Source organism: Pezoporus flaviventris, unplaced genomic scaffold (genome assembly GCF_033815535.1).
Source record: "Pezoporus flaviventris isolate CSIRO_AGI_PZ_B2104156 unplaced genomic scaffold, CSIRO_AGI_Pfla_v1 ptg000005l, whole genome shotgun sequence".
NCBI lineage: Eukaryota > Metazoa > Chordata > Aves > Psittaciformes > Psittacidae > Pezoporus > Pezoporus flaviventris.
Window position 1 is genome coordinate 11,067,111 of NW_026892553.1, and position 14,283 is coordinate 11,081,393.

The 14,283-nt window shown below is 42.8% G+C and overlaps 1 protein-coding gene across 2 annotated transcripts in view; it reads right to left on the reverse strand.

Annotated features, from left to right (window-relative positions):
* NRK (Nik related kinase) overlaps positions 1–14,283 on the reverse strand; it is a 108,892-nt gene that overhangs the window by 30,286 nt on the left and 64,323 nt on the right. For both annotated transcript variants that reach the window (XM_061446020.1, XM_061446019.1), the window contains exons 15-20: positions 12,328–12,480; positions 8,045–8,176; positions 7,163–7,230; positions 5,505–5,620; positions 2,701–2,798; positions 1,330–1,451 (exon numbers count right to left, since the gene is read on the reverse strand). In XM_061446020.1, coding sequence (XP_061302004.1) covers positions 1,330–1,451; positions 2,701–2,798; positions 5,505–5,620; positions 7,163–7,230; positions 8,045–8,176; positions 12,328–12,480 — 689 coding nt within the window. The remainder of the gene's footprint in view (positions 1–1,329; positions 1,452–2,700; positions 2,799–5,504; positions 5,621–7,162; positions 7,231–8,044; positions 8,177–12,327; positions 12,481–14,283) is intronic.

Sequence of the window (14,283 nt, forward strand, 5' to 3'; positions counted from 1 at the left end):
TGGTTGTGAAAGAGCACAAGGTTTCGTGGACCTTTTTCATTCTTAATTTTTTGGTTTTGGCTCATGTCCTCCTTTCTATGGGAGGAGATGCAAATAACACATGTGGACTTCCAAAGGTAGTGATACCGCTCCTTAAAATCATTACAGCATGCAAGGATCACAGCAATCTCACACACAGCAAATTCATTGCTGCAGGGCAAACCCGTACTTCTATGTAGAGTCTCTCTGAGGTCTAGGATGAATTCAATGACCTAGAGTGAATAAAACTTTTTACAGATCACAGTAAGGTGGTTTGGAAGAGGAGCAGTAAGGAAATAAAGGCAATACAGCAGAAAGACAACTCCCTCCTCATCCCTCAGCTTTGAAAATGAACTTCAGAAATGCAAATCAGGAGCATATGCAGGCACAAAAACCACTGCCTTCTTCAGAGCAGCACAGGAGAAAGGACTGGTACCAAGCCAGTGCAAATAGCTCGCCAACAGTGCTACAAATCTGTGCACCTCTTCCTAAAGACTGACAAAATTGCATGTGCAATGATGCCAGAGGAGCAAGAGCCCCACTGAAGAGAGATCTGTGGCCTGTGATGCACTTCAAAGTAAATCCTAGAACTTGAATTAAGTTTCTTTGCAAGAAAATTAGAAGTTTCATTCATCAATACTAAAAAATAATTCTATTTGCTGTTCCAAACAGTGGGGCTGGCCAGCTGATCCCTGGCTCTTTCACCTGGACCAGCGAGCTACTCACACTCCATTATTTCTCAGCAGAACACAGGTTTGCATGACAGGTAAAACACCACAAGATGTCAGTCACAAAATCAACATGAGAAACTGGAAAGGGGGAGAGAAACAGCCCTGGTGAAGGAATCAGCTTTTTAGTGGTAATTATTTCTCCCAGAGTGAACAGACTACCTGCATACAAGGGTCATGTCTGCCTTGGTTTTTTCACTGTAACCCATGTTTAGCATGAAGGGGTACAGTTTTTCTTCGCTCTCCTTTTTTTATTTTCAGAAATTCATTAAACATAGATCAATGTGAAGCAATCCCTATAAAAGCACTACCTACTGACATTCAGTTAAAACGAGACATTTCCTCATTGTCCCAGGGCAGCAAGTCATCAAAGCTAATTACACTGCATACATCTGACGGAGCAAACATTTACCCCCGGGAGTTCATTACAGTGCAATTAAACTGCTTAATTACAACTGACATAAATGATTGATATTAACTTCAGAGGGAGGTAGGATGCATGTATGCCAACTTCCTCCAGATATTTAGAAATGTGTAACGCAAAGGAAGAAAATAATAATTAAAAGAAAGACACCAAGCAAACCTCGTGTGGTTCACGTCATCCTCATCGCTGCTGCTGCTGACTTCATCACTTGATGAAGAATAGTCTGCTGCTTTTAAGAATGAGTTAGAGCTGTCCTTCACCTTGGCAAAGGAGGGTGGACTCTGCATATAGAAAACTCAGCTGACATTTTTTCCCATGAAGAACTCATCGCTAAACAGCATGTGCGGTATTTTATTGCCCCAAATATAATTACTGTCACTTCCACACCACACAGCTTTACTAGAAAGTTGGTGCTTTTCTTGGTCCATCACAAGTGGGTGTTTCACACAGGAATAAAACACATGATTTTCCCAAAAGTTGAAAGGTGACTAACTTCAGTCAGTATGTTATTTTGCATCTCAAACATTTATGATCCAATCTCTGCACTTTGCAGGAGCACAGAAGTACTTCCTTTCTCGCACAAGAAAAGCAGTGCTCTGCACTAGCACTAAAGGATTACAGCAGCTTGAGTTTTGTTCCAGCCCTGGACTACCTTGAAGGTTGTGGGGCCATGCCTGCGCCCAGGCTGTGCCGGTACAGACCAGGTACAGAGGAGCTTTAGGCTGGAAAGGCAACACCAGCACAGCCATGGCTCACAACCACAGGGCAGTTAGACACCCCAGTCCTACAGAAATCCATGTATGGGCCTCCCACACTATTGGCAATGGCTTAAGCTCAGAGTCTTCTTCAGACCTCCAGTCCCTGACAAGCCAGGAGGAGCTGGGGACCCCAGTAAGCCGCAGCTGTCCCCTGCTGCCCCACTCTGCAACCCCTGGAGCCACCCAGGCCTGCCTGTGAAGTTTTAAAATGCCAAGCATCCCACATGCGAGCTCGAACATCCTGCGCATGAGCTCTTGCACAAGGCACCACGGGCTCCGGTTGTCCAATAGGCATCTCCCCCTCCCCACCCCAAACACCACCAAAGATAAGAAATGCCTCAGTAAATAAGAAAGAGAAATAGCAATCATTCCTTTCGATCAGCAAACAGACCCAGGACAATCTTGAGTTTGTCACAGACTGGCAGCACATATTCCAGGCAGTTACACACCGGATATTTGCACAAGCCACTGGCATGGTCTTGACTGCATGACAACTGATCAATGACCTCCTGAAATATTAAAGACAGACCCTTCCCTTCTAAAGATTTATGATCAGACAAGTTCAGGAAAAGTGAACTCTGCTGATGACCTGGGCTGGACACAAGTCAGCCATGGACCCGTTAACACAGCAGTAAGCCCGAGCCAGTCCCACACAGCCTCTCAGGTGGACTCATTAGCGAGCAAACTCCAGCACCAACCGAGGAGCTGTCTGCACAGACATACCCTCACTGAAAATGATGAGCAAAAATATCATGGATTTAAAAGAACCTACTGCAACGTGGCCTGGATGAGAAACCTTTTCAGGCTTCTTCTGCAGCTGCAAATGGTTCTGGGACAAAGCGTTCTCTGCCTTGGTTGGTCCTGCATTCCCTGGGAAAATAGGAAAAAGTGTATTTTTTTCAATGCACGTGTAGCAGGGTGAGAGAAGGGACCAATAAGACTTGTTTCCCTGTGGTTCTGGATGCTACAATATTATGTATATATACTGATACTGATGTAGTTTAATGCTGCGAGAGCAAGACAAGAAAACCAAACCCTTGGCAACATACTCCCAATGAGCACCAGTTCTACAGACTGGAAGGCAGCTTGCAAGGCAAAAGGGTGAGGACATGCTAATCCCCGACTCTGGTCCTCTTTCTGAGGGGAGACAGCTCATCGTATTAGCAACTGCTACTCATATTCCAGCATTAAAGGTGACTGCAGACAGGCGGGTCAGGGAGAGGATGCAGGAGCCTGGGCCCCAGCTGCACATATTCATGAGTTAACAGATGTGCTGCTGAGATTTGGCTTTCATAAAACTGCTGCACAAAACCAGTTTGATTCTCTAAACCCATCTGGACTGAGGGCAAACAGTGGCATTAGACTCCACTCATGAGCATGGGGGGATCAAGCTAAAAGCAGAAGAGGATTGACCACTTCCCATGGCAACACAGGGAGAACCGCCTTGCAGTCCTGCTTCCCCTTGAGCACACAGCATCACTTCTCAGCTCCCACTTCCACTCTGCCTGTGGGGAAGTAGGTAACAACAGCCCTCATCTGCAGAGAGCTGCCCCTGCCGTGAGCCAACTCAATGCCAGTTGGCACCTTGTGACACTGTGCCCAGGGTCAGGTGCTGGTGGCACTACACTTCCCTCCCTGGTGGCATGGGGACCTACACTTGCCACCATGCCTGGACAGCTACTGAACACCCAAGCAAACAAGACTAGAAGAGCTGGAGTCCATCTGCATGTGCTGATGCCATGTTAGGAGGGATGCTTGCAAGTAATGAAGCGAATCTTGCCTTTCAATAACCCCACTACCCACAGAGCTACCTGGGAAGAGCAAAAGTTGCCTTGGAGAGATACTGTCTGCTGTGCACAATTCCTGATACAAGCAGATGTACCCTCACCCTCCACTGGGACACACTACTAGCTCAAAGTCTACTTTGTTCAGCAATTTCTCCTTTCCCACCACTACTAACAGGACTCCTTGCAAGTTAAGGAGGAAGAATTGAAGCTCATACAAATTCAGATTTGTGTTTGATAATTTAGATCGGTTTATCACAATGGCTTCATGTACTCATGCAGTTTTCAAAGCTTTTAAACTTTAGAACTCCTTACTGGTCAATGAGTACCTTAGCGACTCAGCAGAAATATTAGCTTTAAAGTATTTATAGGCCTTTCCTGCCCAATTCATTATCCCTGCGGGTTTGGGAAAGCAACAAACTCTTTCTGGAACACCATATGCCAGAACTAACTGTAATTTAATGACACTTAAGAACCCAAGGAGACAGTTTAAACCACAGGGGAGGTTTTCTATTTTTTCCATTGCTGGTGAGGTTTTCATTTCCCCATGCCAAAATAGCACAGGAGTTACACATCACGCAGACACTGCAAAGTTGAGCTGGGCTGCTGCATGTTGCTCATCTCTATGCTGTTATTCAAACACAAAATGACATAAGAGCAAAAAGAAACAAAACCCAAGCAGTTTAAATGTGTTTTTGGTTTCTCTTGAAGCAAAGCTTCCTATTCTGTGTAGTTAGTGAAAGCAAAACTGGCTCTACTGTGTAAGTGTCATAAATAAGTAATTTGTTCTTCATTTATCAAGGGCTTGTAAATTAACAGTGTGAGCCTCAGTTTAAAAATAAATTACCTCAGCAGCTCACTGGTGTAGTTTCAGAACACTTTTAGCATCCACCCTGCTCCGAGTTGAACTTGATTCCCCATGTACCCCATCTTTAGCAGTCAAGCTGGAGGAAAAGCATTGCAACATACCACTGTGCTTGCAAGGAGCTATGGAAGAAATTGCCCTACAGTTGACCCACAGAAAACACCCTTAGGAGTAACAAGAGAGGAACAAAGCTATCCACTTCTGCTCCATGTCCCCATCCGCCACAATCTCCTGTCTTCTCTGAGGAGCCAGTGTTTGTACAGGAAAAATTCTGCACAACCATGAGCAAGCCCACTGTGTTCCTACACCACTACCAAGAAAGCCTACAGTGCTGCATCCTTCTTCAATTTGATGTGGGTATCTCTACCTTTTAACTTCATTTGTCTTTCTTTTCAGTCCCACTATCGTTCTGCAAATAAAAAACTATTGGAGGAATGCAGCATAAGGTGCTGTGGAGTCTCACACTTCCTTCAGCCAATGCATTATTAGAGTACAGAAATATCAGTGTACATAAACTGCTCATCTGTATCATCCTACCAAGTGGGCAATGCAAAAAAGCAACATATGGTTATGCAGAAAGTGCCAGTGGGTGAACCCTGGCATACATCTGTAATGTTGGCTCTGCTGAGTTTCAGTGGTGTCAGTAAGTGGAACAGAACTGATATTTTTCAATTCTTCATTGAGGCAATTCAGATTTCCTATATGGAAATATGTTCACTGTTACTTTCTGACTCAAAAGAAGAAGTACTTATGTTTTAAGAACATGGAAGCACAAAATCCAGAGAGCTTTCAAAAGGCCACCATCAGAAGACATCGTTAAGAAAAATACCCCATTTGTAATGCAGCACTTGACAACCTGCTGAAGCCTGTTTCATCCGATAGGAATTTTACACATTTAGACTGATGGATTTTTGACTTAGGAGTCACCTGAGGTTGACCAGCTGCTCTGATGAGATCCCATCTCCCACTCCTTGTTGCCAGAAGTGCTGCTGTTGCTGTTTAGCTTCAGAGCATGTCCCCCGGGGGATGACTGATGAGTGTTACTAAACAGAAAGACAAAAAGCAGATGAGAGTACCTTGCATGCAGGAACACAGACTGGAATGGACCTTCTAAGCCACTGAATTGAGTTCCCTGCTTCTACTGCATGGTATAATACTCCTGATAAACATAAATTTCATATCCATTGCTGCTGCAAGCAGGGCCACCCAGTAGAGAGAAGATGATGGAAGGAACGATCTCCTCTGTGCAGTCATTCTGGGAGATTACAGAGACTCCTAAGTGATTACAAAATATCCTACTATATGTACTCCTCCCTTGGCCTCTTCAGATTTGTGTCACTCCTGATTCCAACATCTCATGGCTTTTACAAATAAACAAACATGCTCCAGTACTCTACTACAAGATATATTGTCATCTACTTATCAATGGAGAAAGGAATGCATTGAACATAATGCATTGGACCAATGCATTACTTCCATGGTTCTTTTCTGCTTTGCCTCACAGAATTTCTAAGTAGAGAGCATTTAGGGCTTGACTTCAATTGAAAATTATTTAGACACCTCTGACTCTGGCTCATCAGAAGCGCTACACATTGTTTTGTTATGTCAGCTAAATCTACTTCACTTTCAAGTCTCTCCAACCCTAGTTTCTCACAGCATTATGTTCCCTCGGTAGACATCCAATAGGGGCTACCCTTTATTGATAAGCTCTCTGCATTCTTGGCATTTTCTCCTGGGATATGAAAATAGTCTGCTTTAAGGGCAGACTGCCAAAATAGTGAAGATACATCTACAGACAGCTCGTTCAAGCTACTACCAAGTAAAGCAAAGCTGCAAGCTTCACTTGCTGAGACTGACTATACAGGCAGCTGGCGCCAGACCCCTACCTGCTGAAGTATCCAGGCACCTAACTCCCTTTTGAAACCAACGGCACTGGTGCAGATGCAGAACATCTGCAAGAGCATCCAGGCAGCCCTGACCAGCATCACTCCCACCTGCCATCGCCAGTGGCTAGGTTAGGATCTCAAGTAACCTGCACCTTTAGCAGCCAGCTGCTCTAATGTGAAGGGAAAGTAAAGCATCACCAAAACTCAAGTTCAATGAATGCCCAACACACTGCCCGTTAACTAGGAAACAGATGCACAGCTTGCATCCAACATGCTCAGGCATGCCAAACAGGCTAAGCCAAATGAAATAACTCATTGCAGGAATTATTACAGCTGTTAGATGAAACAGCTCTCGTATGTTAAAAATACTGCTTTCCAGTGGATGACGGAACAAACTTGCGTGTAAAGGAGGAGAAGGTCTAAGAGAATTTTGTTTCTCTTTACATCAGTTATGTCAATCATTACAAGGAAGCTGGCTTAGACACTTCCTTCAGGTTTAAGATCACAAAGTTTAGTTATTTTTGTGAACAAACTAACACAGAAGACAAAATATTTTTATCTGCTTACCAAATGATGTATGAACTCATGTCAGTTTTCCTGCCACTGAGGTTATGGCTTCATTTTTTAATTAACTTGCTTTACTTTTCCTACTGACAGTAAATCAGCATTGGTATAAGCATAAAATACTGAAGAGCTTACCTTGAAAGACATCTCTGATGGCCAGGCTGGTCCCTGCTGTAAAATTTAGAGGTTGTCCTTTCTGGAACCTTAAGGATTTAACAGAATGTTTTAAGGTTGCTACTGATATTTTACACTCAGTTAATAAACCTAATGCTTACTCTGTACCAGTGCAAAAATAAGACTAACGAACATAAATTAATAATGCTACAGTGGGACCTGTGGAGAAGTCTTCCATGTTATCAACACTGGAAGCTGCAAGTCAGCAGTAGGTGCTTCTAATTTGCGCCAAGCCTGTGCAATCTATCGGGGTGCAGACTGGAAGAGGTTTGCACCTTTCCTTAGAGTCAGCATTATTCTTGCTCAATATTTAAAGCAGACAAGGAAAAGCATCTGCAGTCATTTAATGCAGCTTTCCCTAGGTGGTGGATTACCAGTGTTGCTATCAAAGGGCTGGGGGAAGAGACACACAGAAACATTCCCCAGCTGCAAAGTAATAAAATGAATACATACACACATGCACATACATATCCCCACACAAATATGCTTGTACTTGTTCTTAACAGTTCTGTTAAAAAGAGAAATACCCTGCCACCTGAACTACACAAAATAAGGAGCTTTTCTGCAACAAGCCAGATTTTTCACAGGCAGGTACAAATATTTACATGGTCTAACAAAAGAAGTGTATCTGCACTTGCAGATCCTGCTGATATTATATACATGCACTCAAAATATTGGCCTGCTTATGAATTCATCTCTTTCCAGATTACTAAGTTCATGTACAAGCAATGGGATTTTTATTGAGTTTCATAAAGTGCAAAGGATGGATCCTACATAGCGCAGGGGAACTGAGTGGAGTGCTATTAACCACCAACAGTACCAAACACCCAGAGTTTCACATACCTTTGGGGGCTGTTCTTCACTTTGACTGATGCTCCAGAATACATCATCCTGTACAGGGCTGAGTGGTGTCGTCACCATATCTGACAGTGAACTGCTGTGGTACACATCCTTACTAGCCCGGAAATTTTCACACTTGAAACAAATGAAATACATATTGCCTGAGTTTAAAAGGCATCTTCAAAGATATCAAATTGGAGTGTTAGGATAGCAAACGCCCTAACCACAGTGAGGGTGAGGGGAGGAGGTGAGAAAAAAAAAAACCAGACCACTTCCTCACAAAGTCTTTGTGCCAAGAGAACAAGCAGCGTAAAACCAAAACTAGAATACTCAACATTGGTCCTTTGATTTTTTTTTTTCTGTATTTAAAGGAAGAAAAAGGAAAACAAACAAAAGGGAAGGAAAGATCCCTTAAACTCTACACACTAATGATCTATTACACTGGCATCTCCCAAAGGGGAAGAAAGGCAGAGAGCTAAAAATGTCAACTGAATGTACTGATCCTCCCCAAGATGAGAAATTCTTTGAACACAAGACTGAGATGGAACACACAGGAAAGCTGTGTGAGCTGGGCCCATCTTGAAGGATTCCTATGCCAGAACCAACTGGATGTTACAGAAATTAACAAATATTAGAGAAATGCCTGAAGCTCCACCACTTTGTGCTCTATCTTGTTAGACCTCCCATGCAAGGGAGCTCTCTGAGAAGCACCTCTCAAATGCATGGCAAGAGCACCATCCCCACCACTTGCAAGCCTAAGGAAGAGGCTAGCAATTTTCTTTCCGAGACAAAGTTCAAACTCTTGTGTCCCAGCTGAGTTCCTGCAGCTCAGATCAGAGGCAGATGCAGTTCAGTTCCACCAAAGAATGACTCAAATTGATTTATCAGCCCAAGTCTATAAAATTCTCCAGTTCTCCAGTCTTAAAAACTGAAACACAATAACTGAGAATTGCACACAACTTTTCAGTAATATATTATTATGAACTCCCTATGGCTCTACAAAACTAATTACTTAATGGGAACAATGTTCAAAATCACCTAAATATTGACAGGTAGTAACTCTAAAATCAATCTAAGATGCCAAACATCCATTCAAACATCCCACCACCACCTCCCAGACCAGCACTGCAAAGTCAACTGTCAAAAAACAGTCCTGAGTTCACCTAGTTAAATATTCAGGTGCTTTTTCTACCTTTTGGGGACAATATGCTGTCTTGACTCCCCTTACAGAAAAGAGCTTTTTCAGCAGTTATAACATCTCATAATTCATGTCCTTTTATTTTGTCAAAGCTACTTTTTTTGTCCAACATGATTATCACTAATAATAGCTTTTAGTTAACCAGAATTATTTCAACAGCAAAGTGTTCCCCTGAAACAATTCATCGTGGGTATAGAAACGGGTTTTACAGCAAGTGTATTATTATCAGATTATAGGAAGATTTTTTTCCTTCCCACTTTTTCGACAAGGTACTTACATTTCTTGCTAAATTCCAGCTTTTGAGTCCTGCAGACTACCAAAAAACTGTTTGTGCTTAAAAGCATGGATGAGCTTTGTTGAATCATGATATAAGAGTCTGTGAATTCCAACTCTGGAGAGTACCCACATACCCTATTTGGGCAGAGAGAGACCAGTACACTGGTTCCATGTGAAGCCAAGAAGCGACATCTGCTTTTGGGATGATTACTGTAAGAACTACAAGTCTTTGCAATTCCACAGCAAGCAAAAACCATCTCAGATAACCCTCAAAACCATAATGTTTCATACTGCCCTTAAGTTTTACAGATAAAATAATTGGGGGTGGGGTGGTGAAGAGAGGAGCTGTGTGTTAAAAAACACCCAAACCCTAACACTGATTCTAAACTACTGAGCCTTGAGCCTTTAATTGTTTTTATTATAAGTAATACTGAGAGAACAGCAGCTTCTCTCATGTACAGAAACAACTAGCAGACTACCGTCATAAAATCATAAAGGCACACCTAACAGGGCTAAGGAAAAGGAGCCTTTGCTCCCTGAAATTATAACACAAGGTGATACAGTACAAAAGACTGATCACTAGAGTTAGTTCAAAAAGATTTAGGTGCAAGAAGTTTTAAAAAGACTGCACTGCTTTTTGGAGGATGTCTAATTACAAATTTGCACTGAATCTTTATTTGAACTGAGCCTACATACAGGGGGTATGTAAGTGCAACTGTTGTTCCAAAACAGCATCTTAAACTTATGAGTAGATCTGCTCTGGGATACTGGGTCAATCCATGACACATTGATAGGCACAGCTAGTTTTTCTAATATTGTTAGCTTTCTTGTTCTGTTTCAGCCACATTACTCCAGACAACAGAGATCTAGCTAGCAAATCCTACAGGAAAGCCATGGAGTCAATAAAAAAATGGAGTTCATTTCAGATATGAGATAAATTCCTCCACTAAGTCAGGTGTGATATTCTGCAGGTAGCCCAGAACAGCTCACACCATACCACCACAGAGTGCCAGATCTGCTGCTGTGCTGCAGCAAACACAAGTGAAAATGGTACACTGTGATCGGGTAATATGCCACGTTTCCCTTACCAGACAGATAGGATATAAGACACTGAGAAATCATGCACCCTCTACCTCAGGGGCTGCATTAAGATTTCCAGTGAAAACATTTTAAGAGATATTTGGGCAATATGATCACTTAAAATAAGTCATTTTTGTCTGAGTGGAGCAGTGATGACAGATGATCCCTCTCAGACAAACCTGTCTGGAAGTTCTTCATCACAGACATCTGTGATGAATTCAGCTTGCATTTTAGCTCTGCAGTTCATTTTTATTTTAAATCAACATGGCACACACATGTATAGAACTTCACAAGTGTATTGCTGTGAGTCTTTCAATTTCCAGGTGACAAACTGGTCCATCACTCACTCCCTTAGCACTTCATACAGTTAATGCAGGCAGCATACCCAAACACACCGCTATTCTCATCAACAGCTGCTGCCAACCAGCAAAAGAAAACACAATCCTTCAGTGGATTTATAAACTAGCCATTAAGTTCATCTGGTCTCCACGCTAACACAGCAGGTGAGAGTACAGACTGACTTCTGCCTGTCCACACGGTCTCTATCACTGACTTGTGAGTGGGTATCAGGGCAGCTACCAGCAGGGACTGAAATCACACAGTAACAGCTATATATCACTTGCTGCTATTATCCTTAAGTAACACCATCACTTTAAACATCATAAATTTTTTATAGTGGAGTTTCCATCAAGGAATGTAAGAGATTGGTAAATATTGCTTCATTCTTCACTTCCCTTGGCAGCTGGGCAGCTTCTCTCAAAAAGAGAAGCACTGACAAAGTGAAAAGTAATGCAGTGATTTGTCCTAGATGATGCAGTCAGCCTAGAACACAGCTCCTTTCTTCCCAAGAGCATCATTTTAACAGGCAAGACTATTCTCTCTGCAGCCACTGTGCTCCTACAGAAACCCAAATGCCCTGCAATAAACTATGGACTCCCCCACTACTATTGCAGGGCTGAAATATTTGCCTCAAGAAAGCTGCCAGCCTCTACCCAAGGTTAAGATACAAACATCCTTCTTGTTGACCGTGCAACAGCTCTCCAGTGATTTGATGCTACAAGCCAGGCCACCAACTCAGCGCAGTTACAATACTCCTGACTTGAAATGACAAACAGGCCCTGGAAAAAAAGGATGTGAAAAGATACACAAATATTTTCCCAGGTAAAAGCTATCAGGTGGAATGGCCTTTTCTCTCCCAGCAGCTGTCTATGGTGATTTTTGCATCATCACCAAAAAGCAATCTGAGCAGGAAAGGCACAGCGAGGCTTTGACTTAAATATGCTAACTGCACCTATTAATAGGACCTGTAGTGACAGGACAAGGGGTGATGATTTTAAACTAAAAGAGGGTAGATAAAGACTAGAGATAAGGAAGAGATTTTTTGCAATGAGGGTGGTGAAACATTGGAAAAGATTGCTCAAAAAGGTAGTAGACTATCGAGGGGTTGCAACAGCACAGTCATTTAGGCTTTCTGTGACACATTTCAGAGTAATGCCATGGAATCAGTAATCAGGCATCAAGTATTTAAAGATAACTGTTACCTAATCCTGTTCTGCAGTGTCTTAAGTACAATTCCACATAGAACTCATCAGCACATGGTGGCACTAAGAAACCTCTGAGCTGATTTGCACAGGCCTCAGTCATTTGTGCCAGGAGAGAAGGGAATCAGGTTTCAGACGTGCTGTTCTGCACCCACGCTTTCTCCTGCCCATCCGGGGCAGCAGTACCATACCTGTACTAACACGGCTCTCTGCGGCGCAGGGGTGCAAGGGCTAGAGCTGCTGCCGGAGCCCATCCTGGTGTGTGGCGTGGCTTCATGCCCCAGCACTGCTGACCACTGGAGGGAAGGCTGGATGCTGTCACTTAGCTTTCTTCGGTCCTCGGCCTGAGAAGGAGAAAAGCAGCAGCATGTTATACACTGAGCCTCAGGCGTCGCAGCCCGGATGTTCTCCATCAGCAGCACAGTGCACATCATCTCTGATGGACCTCCCCCACTGGGGAGAGATCAGCCCTGGCACAATATGAACCATGACTGCATCTCCATCTGCAACCCTTCCTTTTCCATCAAGTTTCCAAACTGCAGCAAGGCAAAGGGCCCCAAGCTGCCATCTGCTGTGTTCTAGGCCATCCTCCTGGCTGCAGGTTGGAATTTTAGCTGGGAGGAATCATCTGTCTGTACTTACTTATCTTTGACAACACACAGCCTGTTTTGCCATGCATTTATTACCCCTTCCACAACATTGACATTACTGCATGTTCTTTTCTACTTTAAATACTTTTAACACTGCCTTTTGGTATGTTACTTAGACTGTGGAAAAGACTGAACAACAGGATCTAGAAGGAATAAAGTTCCTTTTAGTTCCTGAGGGCATGGCTCATTACAAAAATCTTTATCCTATAGTTTTGACTCCACTAATCTTTCCACTTTCAACATGACTCATTCTCTAGTGTATATCTTTAGCATATCCTCTGATTCAGCAGCCAAGAAACAGCTCTACACGCTACACAGTAAAGATTAATGCCATTCCCCCCCCAGTTATCTGTATTTGGGTGGGCATTCTGAATGGTATCTCACTATATCTGGATGTTTGTGCCGGTGACAGGTAGGTAAGCATATTCTTAACACAGCCTAGGAAACTGCTGAGGAAATGGAAAACTATTCCACTCAGCCTCAAGGATCTCAATTGGGGAAGAAAAAAAAATCATTAAAAACCAAAATAATAATTAAAAAAAAAAAAACCACAGAAAAAAACCCTTATTAAAACAAGCAACCACAGCCAAATACCATAAAACTCCAGCCCCAGTGAACTTGATTGGTATAATACTCTTGAGGCCAGAGTTTCATTACTTGCAACTTATAATAATGAAAGGCAAATTTTACCTTAAGCAAGAAAGAAAATGTAAAAGCTAGCTATGATAATTCACCTACCACCTCTGTGCCCAAAGGGTCCTTGAATGCAATATATTATGCTCCAGATGCAAACTCATGCAGCTGACAATTTGGGCTCCTAGAACTGATGCCAGCCCCTGTCCAGGCACTGAGCTAAATGCAGTGTCAAGCCCAAGCTAGGAGTCCTTGCCTCTCCCCTCATTAACTCTGGTACTGGTGGGACCAGATACAGCACAGGGTGAGCTCACACCTGCACACAGCAGGAGAAAGCTCCCGACTGCCTGCGACAGGGTGAGTGCAATGGCAAAGACACAGAGCACTCAAGAAATGGTCTGCGGCCCCAAACATTAAATTTGAGGCTTTGGAGGGATCTATTTTTGTTTGTTTGTTTTTTAATGCCTCAGTGCAACAATAATTCTGGAGAGTTTTTGTGTATCAACAATTGGTCCTGCAAAAACCACTGAGCCCTAAAAAAAAATACACAAACAAACTCACTCTTGAGCAGGCTACCTCTATTCCTGTGTAGATGTCTCCCAACAGATAATCTAACATCTCTTTGGCTAAGAAACTTGGGAAAAGTCAGTATCAACAAGAACAAATTCATTGTTAAAAACAGACAACTCTTTAAAGCATTTTTACATCATTATGAACAATTATTACTGCTGACATAATTCTGAAGTTTCAAACTTCAACCAGAAAATGCAACCCTGTACCACTAATTGTGATTTCAGTGGTAAGGACCTCTGACTTTCAAGAAGTTCTGAGATTAAATACGTAATATTGTAAAATAATTTGCCC